Raw genomic sequence first — 27,822 nt, 5'->3', positions numbered from 1 at the left:
CACTTCCCCCCACACACACATAAAACCATGTCCCCCAGTGATACAGATATAAAATTATTTTTTCTTACAGCAAAACGCATGGTATGCACCTATCCTTACAGTCATTATGGAACAGTGCCAACCAACACAATACTTTCTCCTTCCATCCATCCCCTTACCATTTTCAGGAGTCTGTTAAACATTTTATTTAATCTCTCTCTTCCTAGTTTGGAAAAGGAATATATTTTGCGGATGTCTCCTCAAAAAGTGCAAATTATTGCTTCACAACCAGAGATAAGAATGTGGGAATTATTCTGCTGTCAGAGGTAATACCAACTATTTTATTAGTTTTTTTTTTAGCTTTTATTTGTCCTTGTCTAAACTTAGCTGCATATAGGATCAATACTGGAGATGAGCGAACTTGCAGTAATTTGGAGTTCTTAAAGGCTCTATCCATGTTCTCCAGGTAGCCCTAGTGCTGCATCCGTCTTCTGCAGGCTACTGGGATTCAAATGCAGATCGATTGGGTTTGCCCGAAACCAAACTTACTCATCTCTAATCAATACTGTTCCAAGCTCTATCAGTCTTACACCAGTAGCCAGGCATAGGTAATTGTGGCTATGTGCACACTGAGAGCTGAATAGGCAAGGAATTTCACGCAGAAAACTTGCCTCTACAATTCCTCGAGAATTTCTGACAGAATTTGAGCATAATTCAATCAGAATTTGAGCAGAATGCAAGCCCAAAGAATTGACATGTCAATTCTTTGGGCAGAAAGCAGATCTGCCGCAGAAATTTCTGCTCTGAAATTCTGCAGTGTGAACAGAGTGGAAATCCCATTGAACACAATAGGACATTGCTCTGTTCATATTTTACGGGAGGAATTTCAAGCTGAAATAAGAGCGGATTCCTCACCTTTTCTCAGTGTGCACATACCCTAAAGGGGTTATCCAGTGCTACAAAAACATGGCCACTTTTGCCCCGCTCTTGTTTCCAGGTCAGGTGTGGTTTGTGTGTTTTTGTAGCACTGGATAATCCCTTTAAGTAATAGCATAGAAAGGATATTCCACCTTGTGCCTATGTACAAGGAGGTGTAGTCGATAGGTCAGTGCTTTTGATGCTACAGCTTCAATTTTGACACCTCTATATGTAAAGCTTTATGACACTGTAAAACTGTTCAGATACAGGTGTTGCTTCTTGCCAGAGCAGTACCCTGTGATGCTGTTTACACCTAAAATGTTGGAAGTTTGTAGCCAGGAATACTTAAAGGGTTTGTGCTATTTAGAAAACTAGGTCTAAGGGCCCTTTTACACAGTATCGTTTGTGCGGCCACGTAAATAGATTGTCATTGGCCACACATCTCCTGTTTAGACAGAAATGTGTTGCTGATAACAATGATTTTAACGCCCAATCAAACAACGAGGATTTCTGAAATGGTGGTTGAGAGATATAGTCCTACAAATCCCCCATGTGCCTGCTTTGTTTTGATAACCTGCCGCCCTTCATTACAAACCACTATAACGGGCCAGGCATGCAATCTCCAGGAAGAACTGGCAGTTGGTCTCCACTCAGCCTGCAAGCAAGGGGAATTGTGGGAAAGTGTGTGTTCTGTTGCATGGCAACAGCAGGGTTACTGTTCAGAGAGGCAACCAGGAAGTGGATAGATCCATGGGGAGAAAACTGTACAGGAATGACAGCTATTTTAGTAAAAACAGCACATTAGTACACATCAGATTTTACTCACTTTGCTTGATGGCTCAACCCTTTTAACTCACAATACCCTTCCATCTCGCTGCTGAAACCGTGTCTTAAAGCAGCCTAAACATTTTCTCCTCGAGACTCAAAAGCTGACAAATATCAGAATGTAGTCATGAATCCGATGTCTTCATGATTAGGGATGATCAAACATCAGAAAATCTTAGGTTCCATAGAACTTGAACCTTGTCGAACCTTCCGCATTTGATTTCCGATGCCTTCCCGTTCCGTGGGAAAGGAGGAGACAGCCCGGGTACCGGCTGGAATTTCAGGATTCTAAAGGCATCAGGAATCAAATGCGGAAGGTTCGACAAGGTTTGAGTTCTATAGTTCTAAAAATTTTCTGATGTTTGATCATCTCTATTCATGATTTAGTCCTGCCAAGTGATGTTTGCTTATCAGATTATGGTTTCTTCAACCCCTTGCCGCAAAATGACGTTTGGGAAACGTCATGTAAAGCAGGTAGTTCCTGCAACATGACGTTTCCCAAACGTCATGCTTTCCCTTCCTCCCCCCGCTGTCCCTAGGTGAGATTGGGCAGCGGGAGGAGGCAGTATCACACAGCATCCTCCCGCTGCCTCTGCCCGGAGGGGAGCCGCGCTCCCCCCGGGCAGTTAACCCCATAGACGCCGCGGTCAATGACCGCAGCGTCTATGGGGAGATTTGTGGTTTGGGAGGCGATCAGGCGGCGGGAGGGGGCAGTGGCATGTTGCCTCCTCCCGCCGCCACTACTGATGCTCCACCTGGCCGTTCCGTGCTGAAATGCTATTTGGTTGCTATGATGGAATAAATAATTTTTTTTTTTTTACTCTATGGAATTTGTGGTTCTATTTGGACACTAGAACTAGTAACTTGTTGGATTTTTTTTTTTTTTTTTTTTTACATCATTCTCTATGTACTCGTGAATATGGCCTCTTGGTTGAATAGTGTAGCGCATTGGATTTTTTTTTAACTTTAGTGCAATGAGATTATATGAAAACCAATTCTAAACCCAAGTGTAGACCACCCACTGACCATAACTGAACAGTTGTGCAGTGACAGGAACGGCTCCAGCTTCCAGGCTCTCTGAAGAGAAGGCAGACAAGTGTTTGTTACAACATCTGCAGCAGCACATTGTGAGCATTGTGCATGTAATAAAGAATTACACGTGTGTAGAAATCACCGGCACCACTCTCTATCGGCGGCTTTTCTAGTGGAATATTATCTGGCACTATGGACTATGTCTCAGTCGTGTATGGGGTGCTCCTCAATCATTAGCATATGAACAATCCAAGCATATAGAGAAAGAAAGATGAGGGCACTCACCCATGTGTGGCACAACGACTTCTTTATTCATTACATTTGTGGTTAAAAGTCCATGAAGACATCAGGACATGCGGGCAGACGCCAAACACCTTCACAGTGTTAACATGATGGCCATTTCGCGCGCATGCGCGCTTCTACGCATGCGCGCGAAATGGCCATCATGTTAACACTGTGAAGGTGTTTGGCGTCTGCCCGCATGTCCTGATGTCTTCATGGACTTTTAACCACAAATGTAATGAATAAAGAAGTCGTTGTGCCACACATGGGTGAGTGCCCTCATCTTTCTTTCTCTATATGCTTGGATTGTAATAAAGAATGCTACACTGCACATTCTGTATTAATCCTGAGTAGTTGGCAGATTATGTGACTTCTTGGATCTTGTTTTTGCCTATCCTCACCAAGAGCGGCTCACAGTTTGACATATGGTACAGAAAGGTACAGTACAGTTTGTGACTCTGGACCTACACAAAAGCGAAGGCCACGTCACTGTTTATACTGTTGATTTGTCACCAGAATTATGATAATTTAGATAGATCATCAGTGATCACCCTAGAAAATGCCCAGCCAATGCCAGTAGAGGCTGCAGTGACATGTTTTTTGTATTGCACACTGCTGGATGGTCATTGTTCTATTCTTTTGTATTGACCATATTTCTCTCTCTATCAGGTTGCACTCGGTGAATGTAATGAACTCCTAGAAGCAGATTACGATGCTCAGAAGAAGCTAAAACGCAAACACAGCACTAAAGGCCTAGGCCGTAGCAGCCCAGATCCTCAAAAGAGAGTTATTCAGTAAGTTTATCACTTATAGATAGGTTTGGCAGTAGTGTCATAGTTCCATGAATATCAGCATGCACATATCTACACCAGAAATGGTGCACATCTTACAGAAGCTTATTGAAGGAGATCATTTTTGTTTTTTTTACAGTGACGGTGCTGTGGTTCCCATGGGCCCTCTCATAGACACAGGACTGAAAAATGAAAATGGCTACACGCTGAATTACAACGAGTACATTGTGTATGATAGCCGTCAGGTCCGGATGAAGTATTTACTGCAAGTTCGCTTTAACTATGAATCATTGTGGTAACAGAGTAGTGGTGCAGCAGTGAAGTTTGGGATTTAAGGCAATAGCAGATACATCCATGAATACTGCTGCATGGCTAACTGAAGAAACCTTTGCTGTAAGAGATGGTAGTCAGCACATATGCAACAAATGTCAAAGCAAAGCTGGAAAATAGTTTGTTTTTCTTGTAGTGTACTGCAGTAGTTTTTATAAATCAGTAATAATATGTAGTAATCTTGTATCTTAATGTTCTATCACAAAATTACCTAAAACAGAGAGAATCTGTCAGATGCAATTTACATTTGAATTTACTGACACTGTTAGGTCAAGGAGACATGGTGCCTTTTATATATCCAGCTGTACTTCCAGGACAGAGAAAATGCTTTTATTATCTTTGATAGCTGGAATACCTCCCATACCTGACCATGCTTGATAGTCAGTCAGCTCTAAGGAGGGTAAAGAGATGGGAGGGGAGGAGGTGTTACATCACTCAAACGAACAGGAGCTTAGGAAAGCTTCTCTAACACTTTTCTATTTTCTGGAAGCAGAGGAAGATATATGAAAGGTAACATGTGTCTCCATGACCTAACAGCTGTCTAACAGTGTCAGAAGTTTAGAATGTAAATTGCATCTGACAGATTGACTTTAATGGAGTACCAAACACTGATAATGGTATTTCTACATAAAACAGTCTCTCAATTATATTAATTTTATCTCTGAAATGAAAAATATATATATACACCTTTTTCTACATTACTAAAAAAAATATTATACTGTCTTCCTTATAAATGTTAACTGCTTAGAAAATAAAGATACCAGAAAATGCTTAACTAGATATTGTCTTTTTTTTAATCCTTTTCTGTTCTATACTAAACTATTATGCTTGTCCCAGGAGGCTTTTGGTTTGTACCTCCCCTCCTATTTACAGACCTCAGGTCACATCTGTCTGTGGCTGGGAAAGAGCTTACTTAGTCAGGAGAGCACCTCCTCAGTCGCCTCTCCGAAGGGGAAAAACAAACGTCCAAGTTTAAATGAACACAACCCCTTCTGTAGAGACTGAGGTTCTTGCGATCTCCTGATTGACCTAGCAGCTCTATCCTCCTTATATGCATACATATGCCTTTAAAAGAGTGGGCATGCTTAGATGAATGTCAGATATCATTGCAAAACATGTTTAACTTTTTCACAGCATTTTTTTTTTTACTATTTAGTCTTGTAACAGACTCTTGTATAATCCTATATCAGTTATGAGATCACATGTAGCGCACACATTTTATCCTTGTTACAGTAACACAGTATATAGTCTGTCTTTGGATTTGTCACTTGCGTAAAACTATGTGCGCTATGCAGTTTACTTCTGACACTAGTGCACGTAAGGTCACGATGAAACACAGTTCTGTACCACTAAATATTTCACGCCAAGACAATACTTAAATTAACAATAATGAAGTACATGACTTTCTGGCTGCCTTATATACAACGTGCACAGTTTTTTTTCCCTTATATAACTGGATATACTTTTTAATGACTGGATGTATCTGGTGTGGGATAGGATGTGGGAATCTCAATGACTGCAGTTCTTTCATCATGAAGCATATGTCTATTGAGTACTGGAAAATAATTCCACATCTACATATAACGTATTCACTACATATATAGATTTATATTCAATACACACATACATATATTCACATTCATTCTCTTTCTTAGTATATGTCCCTGTGCTGATCCTCTGGCTTTTACCGCAGTCCAGAAAACATGAACATATAGAAGCGAGCAGACAAATTCCTGACCGTACCCACATCCTGCCCACAATACAACCATGTCTAGCTCATGACTTCTGCCGTGCTAGGCACAGTTAACCAACACACATTTTTGAGGTTTCACTGCTTTAATCCAAAAGGTTTCTTTTAAACACATTAACGTTGAAAATGATCAGTTCCACTATGCGACTATTCATAATTCCTCCTGTGTAAGCAGCATGGGTTATACAGATTCATACACTGCACCCCTCCTCATCTGAGCAGTCGTCCGAATGGAAAAATCCAACTACACGTATATGTGTGAGGGAGCAGATAAAGCCCATGGTTACTTGTTTCATAGTGTAATGCAGGTCAGCATGTACAATTTTCCATACTGATCACCGCAAGCTATCTGGCAGGCCGCTGATGAGACGCCGCTTCCAGTCACAGGATGGGACGACAGGCAAGTTACAGCTCCTTCACAGTGAAAAACTCCAACCTGGAAATATACATAGTGTTGAACTTTAGATAACTCCTAACATGCAAGGATTCCCACCCATACAAACACCCACCCACCTGTGTGAACGGGCTGCGTTTCCAAATCTTCACGCTGTGGTCAGTGGATGCCGTGATAACAAGATTATCAATCACACTCAGACAAGAAATAGAAGCAGCATGGATCTGAAAATAGAGAAGATAGAAATGACTGTCTGCTGGGTTCACACTACGTTTTTGCAAAAAACAGATGGAAAAATGTATATATGTGCATCCCTTTTTCCTTTGACTTCCATTATAAAAAAATAAAATCCGATTTTTTTTTTAACGTACACAAAAACAGTCAACATTTTTTGTGTCTTAAAAAAAAATGGATCCTTTTTGATGCAATGGTTGGATGCAACCCTTGGGGGGAGTCCAGGAAAACAGATACTGTATCCACATTTTCCAGGAAGCCTTATGGTGTGTTCACACCCACAGATTTTTGGTTACAACTGGCGAAAATAAAGCCAGGTATTAATGTGAAAAGGGGAGAAATCTCAGTCTTTCGTTTATGACCTGTTCTCTGTTTATAAGTTGTTCCTGGCTTTGGCTTTAAGAATTGCAATGGAAAATTTGTCTGTGTAAACACATCCTTAGGGTTGCATCCAGCAGATTCAAACAGGAACTAAAAAGCTTAAAGCGTAACTGTCATGTTTTTTTTTTATTGCAGAAATCAGTACTATAAGCGTTTTTAAGAAACTCTGTAATAAGTTTTATCAGCCAAAAAAGCCTCCTTCTGTACTCAAGAAGCAATCTCCCAGCCTCCCCCCCTGACTTCTTATCTGTGCATTATCAGGCAAACACGTCTTCATTACAGAGAAGCCAGTGAAGACGGGCTCTGCTCTCTCCATTATAAGCCTATGAAGGGGGGAGGGGCTGAGGGAGCAGGAAGAGGTGACAGGAAGGTCAGCTGTTTGTAGACTCTCTGGGCACCTAAACCGCAGGATTCTGGGGTCAGAAAGGTCAGTGCTTATCTTTGAACTTACTGAGAGAAGACTGCAGGGTGTTGTGCTTTGCAGAAATCCTCCGTGCTCAGTCACTCCTAACAGCCCCTCCCCTCTCCATAGACACATAATGGACAGAGAAATCCTGCTTCTTTTGCAGTGAGGGTGGGGGCTGGGAGATTGCTTTTTTAGTCCAGAAGTTAACTCTTTCAGTACATAAAACCTATTACAGAGTTTCTTAAAATCGCTTGAACTGTTGATATTTAATGTTTTCAAAAAAATGACCCTGAAATGACGGTTACGCTTTAAGTAGAGCTTATCTCTAATGGATACATCAACCAGTAACAACACAGGCAGTACCTAATACATTAGGGACTGAGTTATGTTCTGATTTAAAGCGACTCTGTACCCACAATCTGACCCCCCAAACCACTTGTACCTGCGGATAGCTGCTTTTAATTAGAGATGAGCGAACCGGGTTCGGGTTCGAGACGATCCGAACCCGAACGTTCGGCATTTTAATAGCTGGGGCTGCTGAACTTTGATAAAGCTCTAAGGTTGTCTGGAAAACATGGATACAGCCAATGACTATATCCATGATTTCCACATAGCCTTAGGGCTTTATCCAAGTTCAGCAGCCACCGCTAATCAAATGCCGAAAGTTTGGGTTCGGATCGACTCGAGCATGCTCCAGGTTCGCTCATCTCTACTTTTAATCCAAGACCTGTCCTGGGGTCTGTTCGGCAGGTGATGCAGTTATTGTCCTAAACAAAGAACTTTGAAACTTGCAGCCCTGTGTCAAACAGGAGTATCTGTGCCCCTACTTTGCAACACCCCTCCATCCCTCCTCCCCGCCCTCTTCATCATTATGAATGCCACTGGAACATTTTCTCCATGCTGAACATGTGCTTAACAATCCAGCCCATGTGCCGGGCTGACACAGCTGATGAATAGGAGGCAATCTGCCTGGAGCATTCCTAATGATGAGGAGGGTAGGGAGGAGGGACAGAAAGGGTTTGCCCGCCTAATGCATACACAATGTAAGCCCTGACCGTTGGGCACAGGGCTGCCAGTTTAAAAGTTGTTTTTAGGACAATAACTGCATCACCTGCCGAACGGACCCCAGGACAGATCTTGGATTAAAAGCAGCTATCCGAAGGTACAAGTGGTTTAGGGGGTTCAGATTGTGGGTACAAAGTCACTTTAAAGGAGAAGTCTGGCGAAAAATTTTATTCAAGTATTGTATTGCCCCCCAAAAGTTATACTAATTACCAATATACACTTATTACGGGAAATGCTTATAAAGTGCTTTTTTTCCCCTGCACTTACTACTGCATCAAGGCTTCACTTCCTGGATAACATGGTGATGTCACGACCCGACTCCCAGAGCTGTGCGAGCTGTGGCTGCTGGGGAGGACACTGGAGGGACACTGAGCATCCCTCTGCCATCATCCTCTCCAGCAGCCACAGCCCGCACAGCTCTGGGAGTCGGGTCGTGACATCACAATTTTATCAAGGAAGTGAAGCCTTGATGCAGTAGTAAGTGCAGGGAAAAAGCACTTTATAAGCATTTCCCATAATAAGTGTATATTGGTGATTTGTATAACTTGGGGGGCAATAAAATACTTTAATAAAAATTCTCCTTTAAAGAGTCACTGTCGTATTTTTTTTTTTTTTTGCAGAAATCAATAGTCCAGGCGATTTCAAGAAACTTTGTAATTGGGTTTATTAGCCAAATCTGCCATTATCTGCATGTAAAAAGCCTTTTCCCAGGTCCCCCCCCTCCTTCCTCTTTTTCATCCACTCTGAAAAATCTGAAAATTGTGACTTGTTGCAGGAGACGTCCCCTGTCTGTTCTAGGGAGAGGGGAGGGGGGAGGAGGAAGGAGGGAGTTAGCCGGCAGCAGAAAGCAGATAACAGTGGATTACAGGCACAGAGCTGGGTGACAGCTGTAATCCGAGGTCAGGGAGGTCAGTGGTAACTGTCACAGGAGATATCCCGTGAGGGATTTGTAGATTAACTCTTTGTTGTCCTGTTTTGGTCTTTTCTTTAGCTCTCTCCATAGGAGAACAATGAAGACAGGGGGGAGAGCTTCAAACTGCTTTTTCATGATAAAAATGCATTTTTCGGATAATAAACCCAATTACAAAGTTTCTTAAAATCGCCTGGACTATTGATTTCTGCAAAAAAAAAATTCACGACAGTGACACTTTAACTATGAATGAGCAAGTAGAGATGGGCAAAAATATATTAAGATTCATCAGATATAGTGAATTATCCTTTTAGTTTTGAAAAAGTAATTCTGCTTTCCAAAGATTTTGACTGGCAAAGTCTGGTATGACACAATCCTAGGAGACCACAGAGTTCCATCCCAGACTGACTGTTCTGGGGAAACTCAAACACCTAAACACTGATTCAGTAAGTTGTGCTCGTTTCTCATCCCTCGTGCTTAAATATAAATTCTCAAGCCATCCAACGCATCATTCATGATCTACTATACAGCTGAGCAGAATAAGTTACAATTGTAGTCACTGTTGTTCTGGGATTCTGCTCATGAAGTTCGGATCATAAAAGTTCAAATCAGCTTCCTTCATAATGAATACATTGGTTATAGCCCATGAAACAAGAAAGAACAGACTTAAATCAATAAAAAGTGATTTTTATCAACAATGATGTCACACGTACATGGCCAACCACAGCCAGCTGAAGTGGCACAACATCCTATGGCGGTCAGCCTGTGGGTCTCTGATTTAGACGTGAACAGTCTCTAAAATGCCACCCCTGAGACCTGTGGAATGAATTGTGGTGCCAAAATAATTTTTTGTGGTTACTTTAATAGTTTTTTTCCCCACTACTTCATAGTCTGCAAGTGATATGAGCCTGTTCCTGTTTTATTAGACTTAAATGTTTGAATAAAATACAACACAATCTGGTCACTGTTTAATAGAAATGTTAAGTTACCACAGTTAAGGTATATGAAGTTTAGACCTGGATAAACCACACTCCTGGTCTCAGATACCAAACTACAGCACAACTGCTAAACTATTAGGCTGTGTGACCGCGTCCTATCTATCTATCACATATATAACTACTACTGAAATGAATCAAAGCAGTATACACTTGGGCAAGTTGTGTTTTTGAAGATAAATTTTAATATTGAACTGCAGTGATCTTGGTCAATCCAAAATGTTAATAAATATCAAACCTTAATATTTAGGAAAGTATGAGATTTCTCCTCGTTTGAAATCCATTCCTGGCTTTGGCTTCAAATCTTTGGCAGATAACCTGTCACATAATCTTTCTGTCTAAATGGACCCTCACTGAAATTCAACCCGCCCATCCTTCTCTTTCCCAACAACATTTCAGACGAGAATCAGTGCAGATTTAGCCAGTTTGGCTAATGTTTAATGTGCATAGGAGAGCGCCTTAATCTCAAATAAATAATATACATACAGTCCATAATTAGATTTATAATTATTACCTGCTTTCGCTCCCATGTGTCAGCTGTACTTTCACTGGAAGTTTCTGAGGTTTTAAGCCACAAGATACCAGCTGAGTCACACACACCTATAGGGAAAGAAAGAAATGTCTAGTAATAATCACACGTGGAATGTGTAATACTTATTCCCAATAACCTGACTAATTACATCAAACATTGGTTTGATTAACCCTTTGAGGACCAGGCCCAAAATGACCCAGTGGACCGCGCAAATTTTGATCTTAGTGTTTCCGTTTTTCCCTCCTCCCCTCCTAAGAGCTCTAGCACTCTCAGTTTTTTATCTACAGGCCATGTAAGGGCTTATTTGTTACAGGAATAGTTGTAGTTTGTAATGGCGTCATTCATTTTCCCATAACATGTATGATGGAATTCCAAATATATTATTTATGAAGATATAAATTGATGAAATCGCAAAAAAGAATGCAATATGGTAACGTTTGGGGGGTTCCTGTGTCTACGTTATGCACTATATGGTAACAGCGACATGACACTATTATTCTATAGGTCAGCCCGAACACAACCATATGCAGGTTACACAGATTCTCTAATGTTATATATTTTTTTTAAATGAAATCCTTTTTTTTGGCAATTAATTATAAATAAAATGGGACTATTGTGACGCTTATAACGGTTTTATTTTTTCACCTACGGGGCTGTATGGGGTGTCATTTTTTCCGCCATGATCTCTAGTTTTTATTAATACCATATTTGTGAAGATCGGACGTTTTGATCACTTTTTATTAATTTTTTTATATATATAATGTAACATAAAATCGGTAATCTGCGCACTTTTTCCCCTCTTTTCGTGTACGCCGTTTACCGGTCACAATGACACTTGTTATATTTTAATAGATCGGACAATTACGCACGCTACGGTATATTATATGTTTATCTATTTATTTATTTTTATATGTTTTATTTATATAATGGGAAAGGGGGGTGATTTCAACTTTTATTGGGGGAGGGGTTTTGGGGTAGTGTATTAGTGTTTTTAACTTTTTTTTTTTTTACACATTTGAAGTCCCTTTGGGGGACTTGTACATAGATTAGTTTGATTTTTACACTGATGAATGCTATGCCATAGGCATAGCATTGATCAGTGTTATCGGCGCTCTGCTCATTGAGCCTGCCTGTGCAGGCTTAGAGTAGCAGAGCGCCGATCGGACCGCATGGAGACAGGTAAGAGACCTCCAGCAGTCCGTTATACCGATCGGGACCCCCGCAGTCACACTGCGGGGGTCCCGATCGGTAAGTGACAGGGGACTCCCCCTGTCACTTACACTTAAACGCCGCGGTCGCGCCGTGATCGCGGCGTTTAAGGGTTAATGACACGCGGCAGCGCGATCGCTGCAGCGTGTCATTACCGGTGAGGTCCCGGCTGCTCACTGCAGCCGGCCCCCACCTCCTATGAAGCGCGCTCCGCTCCGGAGCGCGCTTCATAGCGGGAATAACACCCGTGACGTAAGGTTACGTCATGGGTCGTCTGGGGACAGACTTCCATGACGTAACCCTACGTCCAGGGTCGTCTAGGGGTTAAGGCTGTGTTCACACGTGTTTTTTTTTTTTTTGTGTGTGTGTGTTTTTGCTGGGATTTTCCTGTTATTTTGCCATGAATTGCGGTAGAATAGCCCATTTTACAGAGACTAGTCAATTCGCAGCAAAATATTGACAAAAATCACTGGAAAAAAACAAAAAACTTTTCAGACAGTTTTCATTTTTGCATTTTCATTTTTCCCCCTTGCCTTCTGTGTATTCTGTGAATTGTACTTTGTACTGACACTTTACATTTTACCACAATGTATACAGTGAAATGGAAAAAGAAAAAAAAAAAAAATTCTGTGGGCTTTCGCTTTTTTGCAGTTCACATTACGGTAAAAATGACATGCTCTCTGTATTCTGTGGGTCAGTACAATTAGAATACCTAGATTATAAAGCGTTTGCTTTATTTTACTACTTTTTAAATATTTTTAATATCAGGGCTCATTTTTAGCACCATGACCTGTACTTTTTGTTGGTACCACAAGTGCGAAAAAGGAACTTTTTGATTAAATGGGTTTGTTCGCCAATTTTTTTTTTTTCTTTAAAATTAATTGATGCCAGAAAGTGCCAGGGATTTGTAATTTACTTCTTCCAGTACTTATCAGCTGCTGTATGTCCTGCAGGAAGTGGTGTATTCTCTCCAGTCTGACACAGTGCTCTCTGCTGCCACCTCTGTCCATGTCAGGAACTGTTCAGAGCAGTAGCAAATCCCCATAGAAAATCTCTCCTGCTCTCCAGACTGAAAAGAATACCACTTCATGCAGGGCATACAGCAACTGATATGTACTAGAAAAAAAACAGAAGGTGAAACAGCAACTCACAGGTGCAAGGGCTTACCATATATACTCCTCCCAGCGTACACACGGTAAACACCTGCTTTGTAGATATTAAAAAGTGAGGATTACAGATGAGCGAACCGGATTCGGGTTCGAGTCCATCCACATAGCCTTAGGGCTTTATCCAACTTCAGCAGCCACCGCTAATCAAATGCCGAAAGTTCGGGTTCGGATGGACTCGTGCATGCTCGAGGTTCGCTCATCTCTAGTGAGGATCTTAGCAAACTATTTGATCAAACAGAGTGTACCATGTCGCCACGTTAAGGTGTCCTCGAGACATGGTCTGCACTCTAGCATTTTCGCACTAGCAATGGCCTCTCCTGGGCTGAATAAGCCTACAACTGGGTAGATAGGAGCCAAATGATCTCTTTTTATAGCACCCTTAGGAGCCAAATGATCTCTTTTTATAGCACCCTTGGGACATGGGTGGAGTGCAAGCCAGCAGGAGGTAGCCACACCCCCCCACATTCAACAGAAAAAAAGGAAAAAATGGCCACACATCTATGACTCTGTTCACACTGCAGGTTGCATGCTGCTTGTGGCTAAAGTACAGACAAAAAAAACAGAAGGTGCAACAGCAACCCACAAGTGCAAGGGCTTATATATGGTTCTTACCAAACTGTGGATGGGATGCAGTGATAATACAGCCAGGATCTAGCTGTTCTTGTGGAGGGTGGATCTGTGCATCTGGTAGTGAATCTTCACCAACATTTATATCCTGCCACAAAAGAAAGAAACCTTTATAATAACACTGTAATGTAAAAGGCTAATGCAGCCTGAAGCAGTTATTTATCTAGGGGACAGATAGGCTGTAAATATAATAACTTGTCTAGGTGTCATGTAAAAAAAAAACACGAACGGTCACTGCACTTTTAACAAACCTTTTAGCGTAATGTGTATATTTGGGTAGTAGCACTATTTGTCGCCATTTCTCTAGTTTCCCCTCTGCAGGCTCCATCTCTAATTCTAAGTAAAGAATCTCTGAAGACAGTCTTATCTTGGCACTACTACTGACTGTAACAGACGCAGCATGTGAACTGCAGCTAATCCACCCTATGGACTCGATGGTGCTCAATCATCCGTCGCAGCAGAAACATAGCAGGATCAACTTCATACAGAGAATAGAGATGAGGCACTCACCCATCCATCAGCATATGTTTACTTTATTGAAATATCTTCATAGGAACACAGGACACGGTTGAGTGAGTGAACCGCGTCCTGTGTTACTATGAAGATATTTTAATAAAGTAAACATATGCTGATGGATGGGTGAGTGCCTCATCTCTATTCTCTATATGAAGTTGTTCCTTTTAATTTTTAGTTGTCCAAGACTTGATGATCAAATTGAGACTAGCTGCGATATTGTCTTGCATACACTCACACAGATACGATCTTGCAACCCTAAATCTCTGTAGAACCCCTTAGAGGCAGCAGCAGCATGGAAGACATTACAGAGCAATTAGGTACTTGGAGATGTATAAGACTTACTACAAGCTACCGCATTCTGTCTGTATGTTACTCTGTCTAACTGCAGTCAATCCACTGACAATTTTTCATACATTCATTTGGCTCAAAGAGTTCAAAAGAGCATGTGGAAAGTAAGGTGATGTTATGAGACATACCCTTTAACCCCTTAACGACAACGGGCGTAAACTTACGCCCTCGCGCCCTGGTACTTGGCGCATCAGGGCGTAAATTTACGCCCGATGTTTCCCCGATCGCTGCGTGTTCGCACACAGTGATCGGGGAAGATGGCCTGCTATAAATCATAGCAGGCCATCATAGCTTCTCGGCACGGGGGGTGGTTAACACCCCCCGTGCTTACGATCGCCGCTATAGGCTGATCAATTCAGATCAGCCAATAGCGGCGATCGGAACCTTTCCGGGTCATCGGTGACCCGATGACCCGGAAAAAAATGGCGGTCGTTGCTGTCCGAGGACGGCACCGACCGCCATTACTGTAAAAAGTAATGGTGGTCACCGTGCCACCGGCCCGATTGCCGGTGGCACGGCGATCAGAGTCCCACAAAATAAAAAATACCTGCCCTGGACCCCTCAGCTAGGTAGCTGAGGGGTCCAGAGCAGGTATTTGTACATTACTCACCTGTCCCGGGGTCCTGATCGGCGTCTTCCGGGTTCGCGGCGTCCTCCGTCATTCCGTTCGGTCTTCGGGTCTTTCCGGCGGTCCCCGTCGTCTTCTTTCGGCTATTTTCGGCTCCAGCCTCGTCATTTTCCGGAATTTGCGCTCTGCTGCCCTCTAGCGGCTGATATGTGTAATACACTTATCAGCAGCTACAGGGATGTTCAGAATGTAGAAAAAGTTTTTTGTTTTTTTTTCCCAATTTTTTTTTCTCTATTTTCCGCACCCTATCGCCGCTGAGTGTTGATCAGCATCGCACGAAAGTGCGCTGCTAATCAGCAACTCCTCCTTTTTGGCGTAGGGTGTTTTTTTTCTATATTCTACTGCCACGGTCTGCTGATAAGTGCCGCACATAAGTGCGGTATTTATCAGCAACTCCTTTGTTGGCGTAGGTTTTTTTTATACTTACTGTAAAAAAAAAAAACACATAAAAAACACTACATTACACCACACTACATTGAATAAAGTTTGACACTACACCACTACATACCCCATATACCAATCCCCATATAAAGATGGCCCCCAGGGTGTTTTCGGCATCAGACACATACGTTATTATTGCCTCCGACACCGAAACAGCCAGTGAGGATGAATGGGGGGGATCCTTCTTTCCTCCATTCATCCTCATCCTCCTCATCATCATCCGGTGACGTGTCTGGGGGTAGCGTAGCGTACGCTGCCCCCCAGACACGTCTTTTCCGCCAGTACCGTCCCAATAAGAGATGGCGGTATGGCGTGAAATTCTACACACTCTGTGAGAGTACCCCAGGGTACACTTACAGACTTAGGGTACGTGCACACTGCGGAATGGCGAAGGATAACTCTTCGTGCATTCCGCAGCTGGCACCCGCCGGCGGACTGATGCGGGCGCATGTCTCTACCCGTGTCATAGACTCCATTCTATGCACGGGCGGCCCGTGCATAGAATGGAGTCTATGACACGTGTGGAGACGTGCGCCTGCATCAGTCCGCCGGCGGGTGCCAACTGCAGAATGCACGAAGGATTATCTGTCGCGATTCCGCAGTGTGCACGTACCCTTAGAGTGTATGTAGGAAGGGACACCCGAATGCAGCCCCCAGATGCCCCCTCCCCCCCCCCATCCTTGGAACAAGTGGGAAGATCGGGAACTGATCTTCCCACTGCTGGATAAAGGTTACCACCTGTACGGGGATAACTTTTATACCAGCACCCCCTCTTCCGGTCCGTCACTGCCCGAGCTACTGTAGCTTGCGGCACAATCTGAAAATATCAGAAGCAGTAATAAAGCCCTAATAATTAGTAGCCATGGAGCGGACCCAGCGCTTCTGGATATGAAGGACCCCGGATCGCACCAGGACAACATTTTCCAGGTGACGTCCCCCACACTGGAGAAAGGGAGACCCCAGAAGAAGTGCAGAGTGTGGCGTAACAGGGGGATCAGGAAGGACACCATTTTCCAGTGTGACACCTGTCCTGATCCCCCCGGCCTCTGCATACTGGATCGCTTCAAGGCGCACCACACGTCATTGGAGTTCTACATTATCTAAATTCTGTCCCTTATTCCTATTTCAGGGGTCACGTTGATCCAGGGATTATTCTGATCGCCATTATGGAGTCGGGAAGGAATTTTTCCCGTAATAAAGCTACTGTCGTCTGCCTCACAAGGGTTTTTTGCCTTCCTCTGGATCAACACAGATAGAATTTGATGGGCACCTGTCATTTCCAACCTTATAAACCAATAGTTGGCCTAATACCCCCAAATAAATTAGAATTGTTCCTTTTTCCCCAGCTAAGTAGGTATGGCCGCCATTCCCATTAGAGGATGCCATGATGCAATTACAAAGCCTCTGTGCGGCCAGGACAGTAGGAACCCCCCACAAGTGACCCCATTCTGGAAACTACACCCCATAAGGAATCTAACAAGCGGGGCAGCGGGGATATGGCCCCCTGGTGACGGCCACATTTGGGACATGAAAATGAAAAAAAATTGTATTTTTTATTTTCTCGGCACATTCTACGTAAGTGACTGTCACCAGTGGGGTCCATATCTTCACTGCACCCCTTGTTAGATTCCTTATGGGGTGTAGTTTCCAGAATGGGGTCACTTGTCGGGGGTTTCTACTGACCTGGCAGCACAGGAGCTTTGTAATTGCGACATGGCCTCCATCCTCCATTCCAGCCTCTAAATGGCGCTCTGTCCCTTTGGTGGCTTGCCCTGTGCCCATATGGCACATTATGTCCACATGTGGGGTATTTTCGTACTCAGGGGAAACTACCCTACACATTTTGTGTTCATTTTCTTTTTTAACCCCTTGTGGAAATGGAAAAAATCAAGGCTAGACCAACATTTAGTGTAATTTTTGTAAAATTTTTACTCTAAATCATTAATCTTGTCATGATTTTTTCATTTTCACAAGGGGCTAAAAGATAAAAAAAAACAATAAATGTGTAGAGCAATTTCCCCTGAGTACGGAAATACCCCACATGTGGACATAAAGCGCCATGCGGGTGCAGGGTAAGCCTCCAAAGGGAAGGAGCGCCATTTGGTTTTTGAAGGCTGGATTTGGATGGAATGGATTTCGAGGGGCCATGTTGCATTCAAAAGGCCTCTGTGTTGCCAAGACAGTTGAAACCCCCCACAAGTGACCCCATTATGGAAACTACACCCCTCAAGAAATGTAACAAGGGGTGTAGTGAGCATATGAACCTCACTGGTGACGGGCACAAATGTGGAACAATGTGGCGTGAAAATGAAATATTACATTTTTTACACTATAATGTTGGTTTAGCCTTGAATTTATCATTTTCACAAGGGGTTAAAAGAGAAAAAAACACACAACATGTGTAGAGCAATTTCCCCCGAGTCCGTAAATACCCCACATGTGGACATAAAGCGCCATGTGGGCGCAGGGCAAGCCTCCGAAGGGAAGGAGCGCCATTTGGATTTTGGAGGTTGGATTTGGCTAGAATGGATGATGAACGCCATGTCGCATTTACAGAGCCCTCGTGCTGCCAAAACACTGGAAACCCCCCACAAGTGACCCCATTCTGGAAACTGCAGCCCTCAGGGAATCTAACAAGGGGTGCAGTGAGGATATGGACCCCTTGATGACGGGCACATTTGTGCCATGAAAGTGAAAAAATGAAATTTTTTACTTTTACGTCACATTGTTCCACATTTGTGCCCGTCACCAGTGGGGTCCATATGCTCACTGTGCCCCTTGTTAGATTCCTTGAGGGGTGTAGTTTCCAGAATGCGGTCACTCGTGGGGGGTTTCCAGTGTCTTGGCAGCACGAGGGCTCTGTAAATGCGACATGGCCCTTGAAATCCTTTCCAGTGAAATTCAGCTTCCAAAAGCCAATTGGCGCTCCTTCCCTTTGGAGGCTCGTCCTGCGCCCCCTTGGCACTTTATCGCCACATGTGGGGTATTTCCGTACTCGGGAGAAACTGCGCTACACATTTTGTGTCTTTTTTTCCTCTTATCCCTTTAAGAAAATGAAAAATTGAAGGCTAGAACAACGTTTTAGTGTAAAAAATAATTTTTTCTTTTTTCACGCCATATTGTTCGGAAAATCTGTGAAGCACCTGTGGGGTCCAAATGCTCACCGCACCCCTTGTTACATTCCTTGAGGGGTGTAGTTTTCTAAATGGTGTCCCTTTAGGGGTCTTTTTCAGGTTTTGGCACCCCAGAGCCTCTGCCAACCTGAAGTGGTACAGTCAAAAATGACCAAATATAACGGAGGCGTTGAAATTCACTAGGCACTCCATTATATCTGAGGCTTGTGGTTGCATCAAATAGCGCAATAGGGCCACATATGGGGTATTTCTATAAACTGCAGAAACGGGGCAATAATTATTGGGGTGCATTTCTCTGGTAATAGGTTTATAATTATGAAAAATATTGGATTACAATAAAATCTCTGCACAGAAAATTTAAATTTTCTAATTTCTTACACACTTGGCTTTTATTTCTGTGACTCCCCTAAAGGGTTAAAACACTTTCTGGATATGCTTTTGCAGAGTGTGGGGGGTGCAGTTTCTGAAATGGGGTGCTTTGTGGGGCTTTCTAACATACAGGCCCCTCAAATACACTTTAAACCTGAACAGGTCCCTAAAAATATCTGATTTTGAAATTTTACTGAAAATTTGGAAATTTGCTGCTAATGTTTTAAGCTTCCTATTGTCTAAAAAAAATGAAAGATCGTTTAATAAATGCCGCCAACATAAAGTAGACATGTTGCTAATGCTATTTAATATATAATTTATGTGGTATAACCACTTTCTGTATACGCAAAAAAGTTTCAAAGTTGGAAAAATGCAGTTTTTCACATTTTTTCACATTATTTGGGGTTTTTTCATAAAGATTCGTTATGAGTATCGACTCCAATTTACCAGAAATGTAAAGTACAATATGTCACGAGAAAACAATCTCAGAATCAGCAGGATAAAAGCATCCCGAAATTATTAATGAATAAAGTGACACTGGTCATATTCATAAAATTTGTCTCTGTCATTAAGGCCATTTCAGGCTCTGTCCTTAAGGGGTTAAAGAGTACCTGAATGGGAAAAAAAAATGCAAGAGAGACATGTCGAAAGTTTTCATCAGTCGGAGGTCTGAGTGTTCAGATTGCGACCGATCATGAGAATGAGCCGGGAAAAGTCTGCAGGTTCTCTCCTGGCTTTGTGTTATATGACCTGGATGGCTGCATAATGTATGTCTATGGAGCAGACTAGGTCAAAAAAGGACATAGAGCCAGGAGTGGACATGCAGCGAGCTGACTTCTGCTGCCTCAATCTCCTGATCAGACCCCAACTGATCAAAACTTTTGTCTCGCTTTCTCTTTTTTTCATGACAACGCCCATTTAAGTTTAGTAATAAAGCGATACGCCAAGCTTCTATGACCATGGCCACTTCCATATGACAATATTTTGGTCAGTAGTTTCCAGCGGTATTAGTCAGCCAGAATACAAGCGTACAAGTTTTTCCAGTCTTTCTTTTCCTCTGCTTATGTTTGGAGTCCTGGTCATGGATTGCCTATGTAAAATATGCCGGCATGAAAGAAGCCTCATGAAAATCATACCTTAAGAGATCCAGTCTTGGGATCCAAGAGGAAATCTTTTCCTGACAATGTGTGAAGCTGCAGCTGCTGCGAGGCGGTGAGGACAGCGGACGTTACCAGGGACTGTATAGTAACAGTGTAAGTCTTCTTCCCTCTGCAATATAACAGAAGCTCCATTTAAAGAAAAGTGCAGTTGGATAAAAACAACATGTTCTTCTCCCCATCATCACTATATCATATTCTATTCATAACCTTTAACTGACCTTAAGCCGCCTTCTTTACAGGGAAACAAGACCCAGCGGGAAATTGTGAGGTCACTGGACACACAGCAGAATGAACGTTTGGTAGAGAAAATTATTGAGGAAATGGAATGCTCGCCACACTGCAATAAACACATCATCATCATCAGTCAGGACTAGGTCAGTAACCTAGGTAATTCACTGTTCTATGAAATCTGAATGAAGGATCTGAGGGGGCAGTCTATGCTACTCTGCATTTGAGCAGCCAAAAGTTTAACTTTTTAACCTTTTTAGTTTTCTAAAGCAGAAATTGTATTTTTTAGCAGTTTTACAGACTTGCACCTATCTACACCTGTCCCATGTAGCCCGGTCAGTGAATGTTGTAGTCTCACCCCAGTGCACCAAACTGCCTCATATGGGATAAAGTCAAGATTTCCTGAAAATGGCACTGGCAATCAAGGTAAAAAAAATGTACCTTCATCCTCAGCACCCTGCTCGCTATGTGAACATAACAGCATATTCTAATCTCTCCACATTCCACCGATGTCGTACTATAACCCTGGCTGAACGATCCCGTCTCCACTTCTGAGATCGACTCATCTGGCAGTGACAGCCCGCTCAGCCAATCACTGGCCATGGTGCTGTCCTGTCTCAGTCAGTGATTGGCTGAGCGGGCTGTCATTGCCAAATGTGTCTCGATTGTTCAGCCGGGGACCATAGATGACGTAGGACGACACCAGGAGATTGTTCAGAGATAACATAACATTAAGCTGTTTGTTATGTTCGGCGCCTGGGCAGCAACATATTAAAAAGTTAATTCTGAGATGAAAACCCCTTTAAGACCTTCCATTTACCTGCAGTGTCAGTAAAGTTTTCTGCTGGTTCCTGATGATCACGTCTCCACATTCTCCACTGGAAACCACCAGTTCACCATCAGGAGACCATGCAACAGCAGTAACTGCTCCCTTGTGACTAGTTCCCAACTGAGATTCTGTGAGAAGATTATGCAGAAAAGTGAACAGACAAGCCCTTCCTTAGATCTTATAAAGGTATCCACGTTATTGTTTCATACCATCTCTGCACGGGGCTCCCCACAGCCGTATGGAGCCATTTTGGGCCGCTGTCACAGTTACTTCAAGCTGAGGCACAGATGCAGACGATACTACAGCAGCACCATGACCAAACAGAGTTTGTATGTGCTCCATCTAGAAGACATATCACAGGATGTGTCATCCCTATTGCTGTATATGTCAATAAGCATCCTTTAGCTCATCAGATGTTGCTCAAAGGTTGGCTATTAAGTGCCGTATACATTCTCACCTGCAGGGGACTCCACTTTAATACCATGGCATCAGAACCGGCTGTATAAACCACTAAATCAGCATCATCTGAAAAAAAAAAGTGCTTAATACTGTCAACTATAATCATATAACTTTTCAGCTTTTTTTTTTTTTTTTTAAAGAAACTTCTTTCTCTATTTTTCACGATTTTATTTAAAACACTGGGTGCAGATCTGTACCTCTACTATCTTCTGGCTCCCAGTATGCAGCGCTCTGATTTATCTGACTGTGGTGAGTCACAATATTAGCGATCTCTGTCCCAGTAAGACTCCAGACCTTTAAGAAGCCATCCCGGCCAGTAGTGATGACGCGTTCCCCCTAAGAGAAGACAACAGATACGGTCACACAGAGTGTAGCAGATTATAGAGACAGGAAATAAAACAACATACATACCATGCACAGGGCGCTGCTGACCGCACTTTGGTGTCCAGCAAATGTTAAAAGCTGCTTCTCACTCAAGATGTCCCACAGACACACAGATCCATCTCCTGAAGAGGAAACCTGTTATCAAGTACACGGAGATTGGATTTTATACTGTGTACTAACAAACGTAAAACAAACGTAAGTGCGTTTAATGTCAGGGTCTTTTCACATGCGCTGCTTTTTTGTGGCGTTTTCTGGCCTCCAAAGAAATACCAGAAAAACGTCCAAAAATTATCTTGGTGTTTTTTTCTGTCGCATTTGAATGCACCCTATACACACGCACACTAAATTCCATTGACTTACAACTAACATCTGGCCATGGCGTTTATGCAAAGATGTAGCCAGTGTTACACCAGTCTCAAGCTCCCATTGATTTCAGTGTGATCTTCCTAGTGGTAGAGACCTTTTTTTTCAGCGCTGCTTTTTGAAAACTCTGCATTCTCTATTGAAGTTAATTAGAGACAGAAACTGCTTGTTTCTTCACCCAAATTAACATACACCTAATGAAACAGGCAAAACATATTGGGGCGGATTTACTAACCCAACAAACCCATCATTTTTGTCCAAAACCCCTCCATTTTGGCGTGTAATGGGTGTGTCCTTTAAAACCCGCCACAACTGACAGATTTACTAAGCAAAGTGTCAATTTTTTGACAAATCCAGCCACTTTTTGGGTGGCACGATGGTCGGATTTTAGTTTTATCCTTTGAAAAACCTTCCAGATTTACTAAGGGGATGCGGAATACTAATTATTTAACACGAAAAAAAAACAAAAAAAAAACAGGCACAACCAACAGCATAACGGCTTAAAATTAACACATTGTTAGTAAACAAGGCCCATTGTGTTCTTACCAACATGTTGTCATCTGTCCACGAACAGCAAGTCACCCAGTCCTTGTGACATGACAGCAGTGTGTGTGCTAGAACAGGGGGGTTCTCTGAGACATCCCAACACAGCAGAGACTGTGGAAAAGAAAAACTAAGCCAATTACTGCAAATCTACCAATACTGTATACTGCAGATTATTCACACTTACTCATTGACATCCAGTTCATATATAATCAAAGTTGCATTTATATATAGTATTACTTTAGCTTACACATATACTGGCCAAGGCACACTGCGTTCACTTCACTTTGATAGCAAGTACACATGCCATATACTAGAGTGTTTACATGTTTTTTAAGTGCTTTTATTCTCTTTTGTCAGTTGTATTTGTCTGTGGTGTTTCAATAAAGATAAAGATATAGTCTGATTTATTACTTCTTTAGGTGAAGTGCCAATACTTCTACAAGACATATCTTGTTCTCTATTGTGTTATATGTCACATGATTGACATGTCATGAATTTGTGGACCCTGTATTTATAATTGTTGCTAGTGCATGGTCCTCATTCTTTGTTGGTTTAGGATATAGTTGTGTATAAAAGATCTCCACACTACTTACACCTTCTACAAACTACTAGCAGCTTCTTACCTTGTCTTTTCCACCAGTAGCAAGCAGCTTCCCATCTATGTTAAAGGCGCAGCATGTAACTGCTGCATTGTGACCCCAAAGAACAGAGACAGGAGAAACCGATGGAGCGGTCGTCATGAGATTATCCACGGACCACAGACCGATAGAAACATCCTCTGGGATAAAAGAAGGCATTAATATGCAGGTCACATCTACATAAAAAGTAACTACGAAAAAGAGTTATGAACGGATATTGTGCTTCACCATTCAGCAACAGCTTTATGATCCACGTAAGGGCCCGTTCACTCTACAGGGAACAGGCGGAAATTCTGAGTGGAACCTCCGCTCGTGGACTCCGCTTGGAATCCCGCCTGCTGTCTGTTTCAATGGAATGCACCTCTGCTCTCTGCTCAAAGAATTGACATGTCAATTCTTTGAGCGGAGGCACGCGAGGCATCCCATTGAAATGGACAGCAGGTGGGATTCCGAGCGGAGTCCACGGGCGGAGGTTCCGCTCAGAATTTCCGCCTGTTCCCTGTAGTGTGAATGGGCCTTAAGTGATAAGTCCATTATGTCCATGTATAAGGAAGGTGGGGCTGTGGGGCAAATACAGCAGACCCTAGCTGAACACAAGGTTGAGTATGTATGGAGGAGCCAACAGGGTTTTATAACACTATGGGGGAGATTTATCAAACATTGTGTAAAGTGAAACTGGCTCAGTTGCCCCTAGCAACCAATCAGATTCCACCTTTCATTTTCCAAAGAGTCTGTGAGGAATGAAAGGTGGAATCTGATTGGTTGCTAGGGGCAACTGAGCCAGTTTCGCTTTACACCATGTTTGATAAATCTCCCCCTATATATTCTAGCAATGTGTTGAAACAGATTCGGGCGATTCTCACCAGAAGCAGATGCCAGAAGCTGGGAGGATAATGCCAAGGCCTGGACAGGGCGCTGATGTCCACACAGAGTGAGTTTACAGGTAGACATTCCCGGTGATACATTCCAGACGCGTATTAAACTATCAGAGCTGCCCGTAACCAATGTGTCATTCGAGAGCCAAACCAAACTGCCCACCGCCATGTTCTCAAATGGACACTGCGACACAAGCTCCCCTGGAAAGAAACAAGATTCTTGTTAATGTAACATTGGAACAAAACAGAACAAAATAGAACATCATTTGGCTTCTTGAAAAATGGTTCAGCATTAAACTTCCCAGACTCTTACCATTGTCCACTCTGTAGATGGAAACGGAATCCGAATGATAACCAACAGCAAACCTCTGTCTGTCTGGAGAAATAGCTACAGAGAGTGCAGAAGACAAGGCAATCCTCACAGAGCCGTGTGCATGAAGCCTCCCCAGTCCTCCGGAGGACACCCGCACCTGTAAAGACAGCTGAATTGTAATGCTCCACACTTGTGTCATGAAGTCACCTGTTCTTATATCTCATAAGAGCATATGCACATAAGAGATCTCACCCTGGTAGGCTTAAAGGGGTTTTCCAGCAAAAATATTTTTCTTTCAAACCAACTGATTTCACAAAGGTATATAGCTTTGTCATTTACTTCTATTTAAAAATCTCAGGTTTTGCAGTACTTATCAGCTGCTGTATGTCCTGCAGGAAGTGGTGTTTTCTTTCCAGTCTGACACAGTGCTCTCTGCTGCCACCTCTGTCCATGTCATAGAAAACCTTCCCTGCACTATGTCAGACTGAAAAGAATACACCACTTCCTGCAGGACATACAGCAGCTGATAAGTATGGGAAGACTTTCTGAAATCAGTTGATTTAAAAGAAAAAGATTTTCACTGGAGTATGCCTTTAGGACATCCATGTATTGCACACATGGCCAATACACTACAAAGAAAATGTCTGGCTGTTTGCCGTTCACCTCAACAGCCACCAACTTGTTACAGGTACTGTCAGTTCCTACATGAAAGGGACTGACTATAAGACAACCCTTTCAAGTCGTTATTACACTAATACCCTTAGTAAAGTTATTACCTTGCCATCTTCTCCACCAGTCAGGAGATATTCCCCATGCCGCAGAAAGTTAGAAGTCAGTGTATAGCCACCATGAGCTCTGAAACTAGACAGGAGAACCTGAGCCTCCCAGGACCACAGGGACACCCAGCCATCAAGACTCCCCGAGACTAATACATTGCCATCTAAGGAAAAGGACACTGTTCTCACTGAGGAGGAACCACAGAGAACCTGCAAGAAAAAACATTTTTTTTTTTTTTTAATTATTATTAAACCCTTCATCAATATGAGTGGACAATGAACTGTAAGGAGATGATGTCACTTACGGCACTTCTTTTCCAATTGTCTAGTTTGACAACGGAGACTTTGCCGTCCCAAGATCCCACAGAAACCATATGGCGGCTGGGATGAAATGCTGCACAGTTCAGAGGACTGGAGAAGGAGCTGGAGCCTATAAGGGTGCAACGACTGGCGTCCCATACCTTAATAACAGGGGGGGGGGGGGTACAATGAATGAAAAGGAAGCACTTATATAGACATGTGGAATACAATATATTCAGAAATGGGAAGTCACCTTGACATCATAGTCCAGAGAGCAAGTGAGTATCTGCCTGCGATCTGGACTAACACAACATCCGGTGACCTCTCGTCTGTGGGCTTCAATTCTATGTATGCTGGTGAAGTGAAAAGTGAAATATTCAAGTAGGATATACAGTAGGTCCCATATAGGGAAAATCCTTATTTCATTATTTCTCAGCTTTAAAAGGTGAAGTGAACAAATTTAGATTAAAAAGTCAGGTTCTATATACTAATATTGAAGGGAATCTGTCAGCTGTAATTCATGTTGCAAACAGCTGACACTGTTAGATGCTGTTAGGACAAGGAGACACACGGTACCTTTCATATAGGAGTCTGTGCTTCCAGAATATTAAAAAAATGCTATTATTCTCTGTCTGTGTTTCCAGAATTAAAAAAAAAATACTTTTATTCTATAGTAAATTTAAAAAATAGGCTTTCCCAAGCTCCTGAATAGCTGCAAGCTGGAATGCCTCCTCTTCCCTCTCCCTTCTTGATTGAGACTTAGAAGCTGAGTCCCCTGCAGGGTCAGGTATGGGAGTGGGAGGTGTTACAGCTTGCTCTTGCTGCATTTCAGGAGCTGGGGAAAGCCTATTTTTTAATTTACTATAGAAAAAAAGTATTTTTTTTTATTCTGGAATCACAGATAGATTTATGAAAGGTACCATGTGTCTCCTTGCCCCGACAGCTATCTAACAGTTTCAGCAGTTTGGATTGTGAATTGCAGCTGACAGATTCCTTGTAAATCGTAATCTATTACATGTGTGATCTGACAGCCCTTTATGTGTCTTACTCTATATGTGACTTGAAGGAATAGAGTCAGCAGGTGTATGAGCATCTTACCGGCATCCATCTGTTATGTTCCATATCTCCAATGTTCCATCATATGAACCAACACAAAGTAGTGTGTCAGAAATAAATGCACAGCTAGAGACTCCATCACAGCCACTATACAAAGATCGGATTTCCTGCAACACACAGAAACATATTAAACCTAATACTTGTACATGTGTTACAAGTGTTTTATCCAGGGCCAGCATTGGGGGGAGAGGTAAACCGAGCAATTACCCAGCCCCCCTCACCTCCAGTTCCTACGTTATAAGAGTATCACCCTGCAGCCTCTCGGAGAGAACCTCGCTACAGATCATTGCAGAGGTCCACAAAGCAGCTGCAGAGCGTTGTGCTACTGGAGCCACTCTTACTACACTAATCTGTCCTTTGTCCTTCTACTGCTCCTAGTGTAATATTACATGCAGGAACAGTTCTAGCTCTTCTGCTGCCTGGTGTGAAAAATAAAATGGTACCCAAGTAGTAACAATGGTCCCTCCTTTGCCCGAAGTTATATAGATTAGTAATTTACTTCTATTTACAAATATCAAGTCTTCTCATACTTATCAGCTGCTGTATGTCCTGCAGAAAATTGTGTTTTCT

General features: G+C 42.6%; 2 protein-coding genes across 5 annotated transcripts in view; one reads left to right on the top strand and one right to left on the bottom strand.

The window, feature by feature from the left end:
- PARP2 (poly(ADP-ribose) polymerase 2) overlaps window positions 1-4,917 on the top strand; it is an 87,116-nt gene extending 82,199 nt beyond the window's left edge. The window contains exons 17-19 of the mRNA XM_069961537.1: window positions 207-305; window positions 3,706-3,830; window positions 3,967-4,917. Of these exons, the coding sequence (XP_069817638.1) occupies window positions 207-305; window positions 3,706-3,830; window positions 3,967-4,126 (384 nt within the window). The 3' untranslated portion in view covers window positions 4,127-4,917. The remainder of the gene's footprint in view (window positions 1-206; window positions 306-3,705; window positions 3,831-3,966) is intronic.
- A 1,057-nt stretch (window positions 4,918-5,974) lies between these two features.
- The window catches only part of TEP1 (telomerase associated protein 1), a 72,483-nt gene continuing 50,635 nt past the window's right edge, over window positions 5,975-27,822 (bottom strand). For all 4 annotated transcript variants that reach the window (XM_069961536.1, XM_069961533.1, XM_069961534.1 and 1 more), the window contains exons 36-54: window positions 27,235-27,359; window positions 26,390-26,489; window positions 26,142-26,297; window positions 25,837-26,046; window positions 25,061-25,217; window positions 24,736-24,948; window positions 23,858-24,012; window positions 23,235-23,345; window positions 22,353-22,460; window positions 22,139-22,277; window positions 21,940-22,007; window positions 21,692-21,824; window positions 21,474-21,610; window positions 20,644-20,762; window positions 20,402-20,534; window positions 13,815-13,917; window positions 10,807-10,892; window positions 6,421-6,525; window positions 5,975-6,343 (exon numbers count right to left, since the gene is read on the bottom strand). In XM_069961536.1, the coding sequence (XP_069817637.1) occupies window positions 6,200-6,343; window positions 6,421-6,525; window positions 10,807-10,892; window positions 13,815-13,917; window positions 20,402-20,534; window positions 20,644-20,762; window positions 21,474-21,610; window positions 21,692-21,824; window positions 21,940-22,007; window positions 22,139-22,277; window positions 22,353-22,460; window positions 23,235-23,345; window positions 23,858-24,012; window positions 24,736-24,948; window positions 25,061-25,217; window positions 25,837-26,046; window positions 26,142-26,297; window positions 26,390-26,489; window positions 27,235-27,359 (2,502 nt within the window). In that variant the 3' untranslated portion in view covers window positions 5,975-6,199. The remainder of the gene's footprint in view (window positions 6,344-6,420; window positions 6,526-10,806; window positions 10,893-13,814; window positions 13,918-20,401; window positions 20,535-20,643; window positions 20,763-21,473; window positions 21,611-21,691; window positions 21,825-21,939; window positions 22,008-22,138; window positions 22,278-22,352; window positions 22,461-23,234; window positions 23,346-23,857; window positions 24,013-24,735; window positions 24,949-25,060; window positions 25,218-25,836; window positions 26,047-26,141; window positions 26,298-26,389; window positions 26,490-27,234; window positions 27,360-27,822) is intronic.

This window comes from Dendropsophus ebraccatus, chromosome 3 (assembly GCF_027789765.1).
Source record: "Dendropsophus ebraccatus isolate aDenEbr1 chromosome 3, aDenEbr1.pat, whole genome shotgun sequence".
In the NCBI taxonomy this organism is placed as follows: Eukaryota; Metazoa; Chordata; class Amphibia; order Anura; family Hylidae; genus Dendropsophus; species Dendropsophus ebraccatus.
Note: the sequence above shows the minus strand (reverse complement) of the source record. Positions and strands in the feature narration are given on the sequence as shown.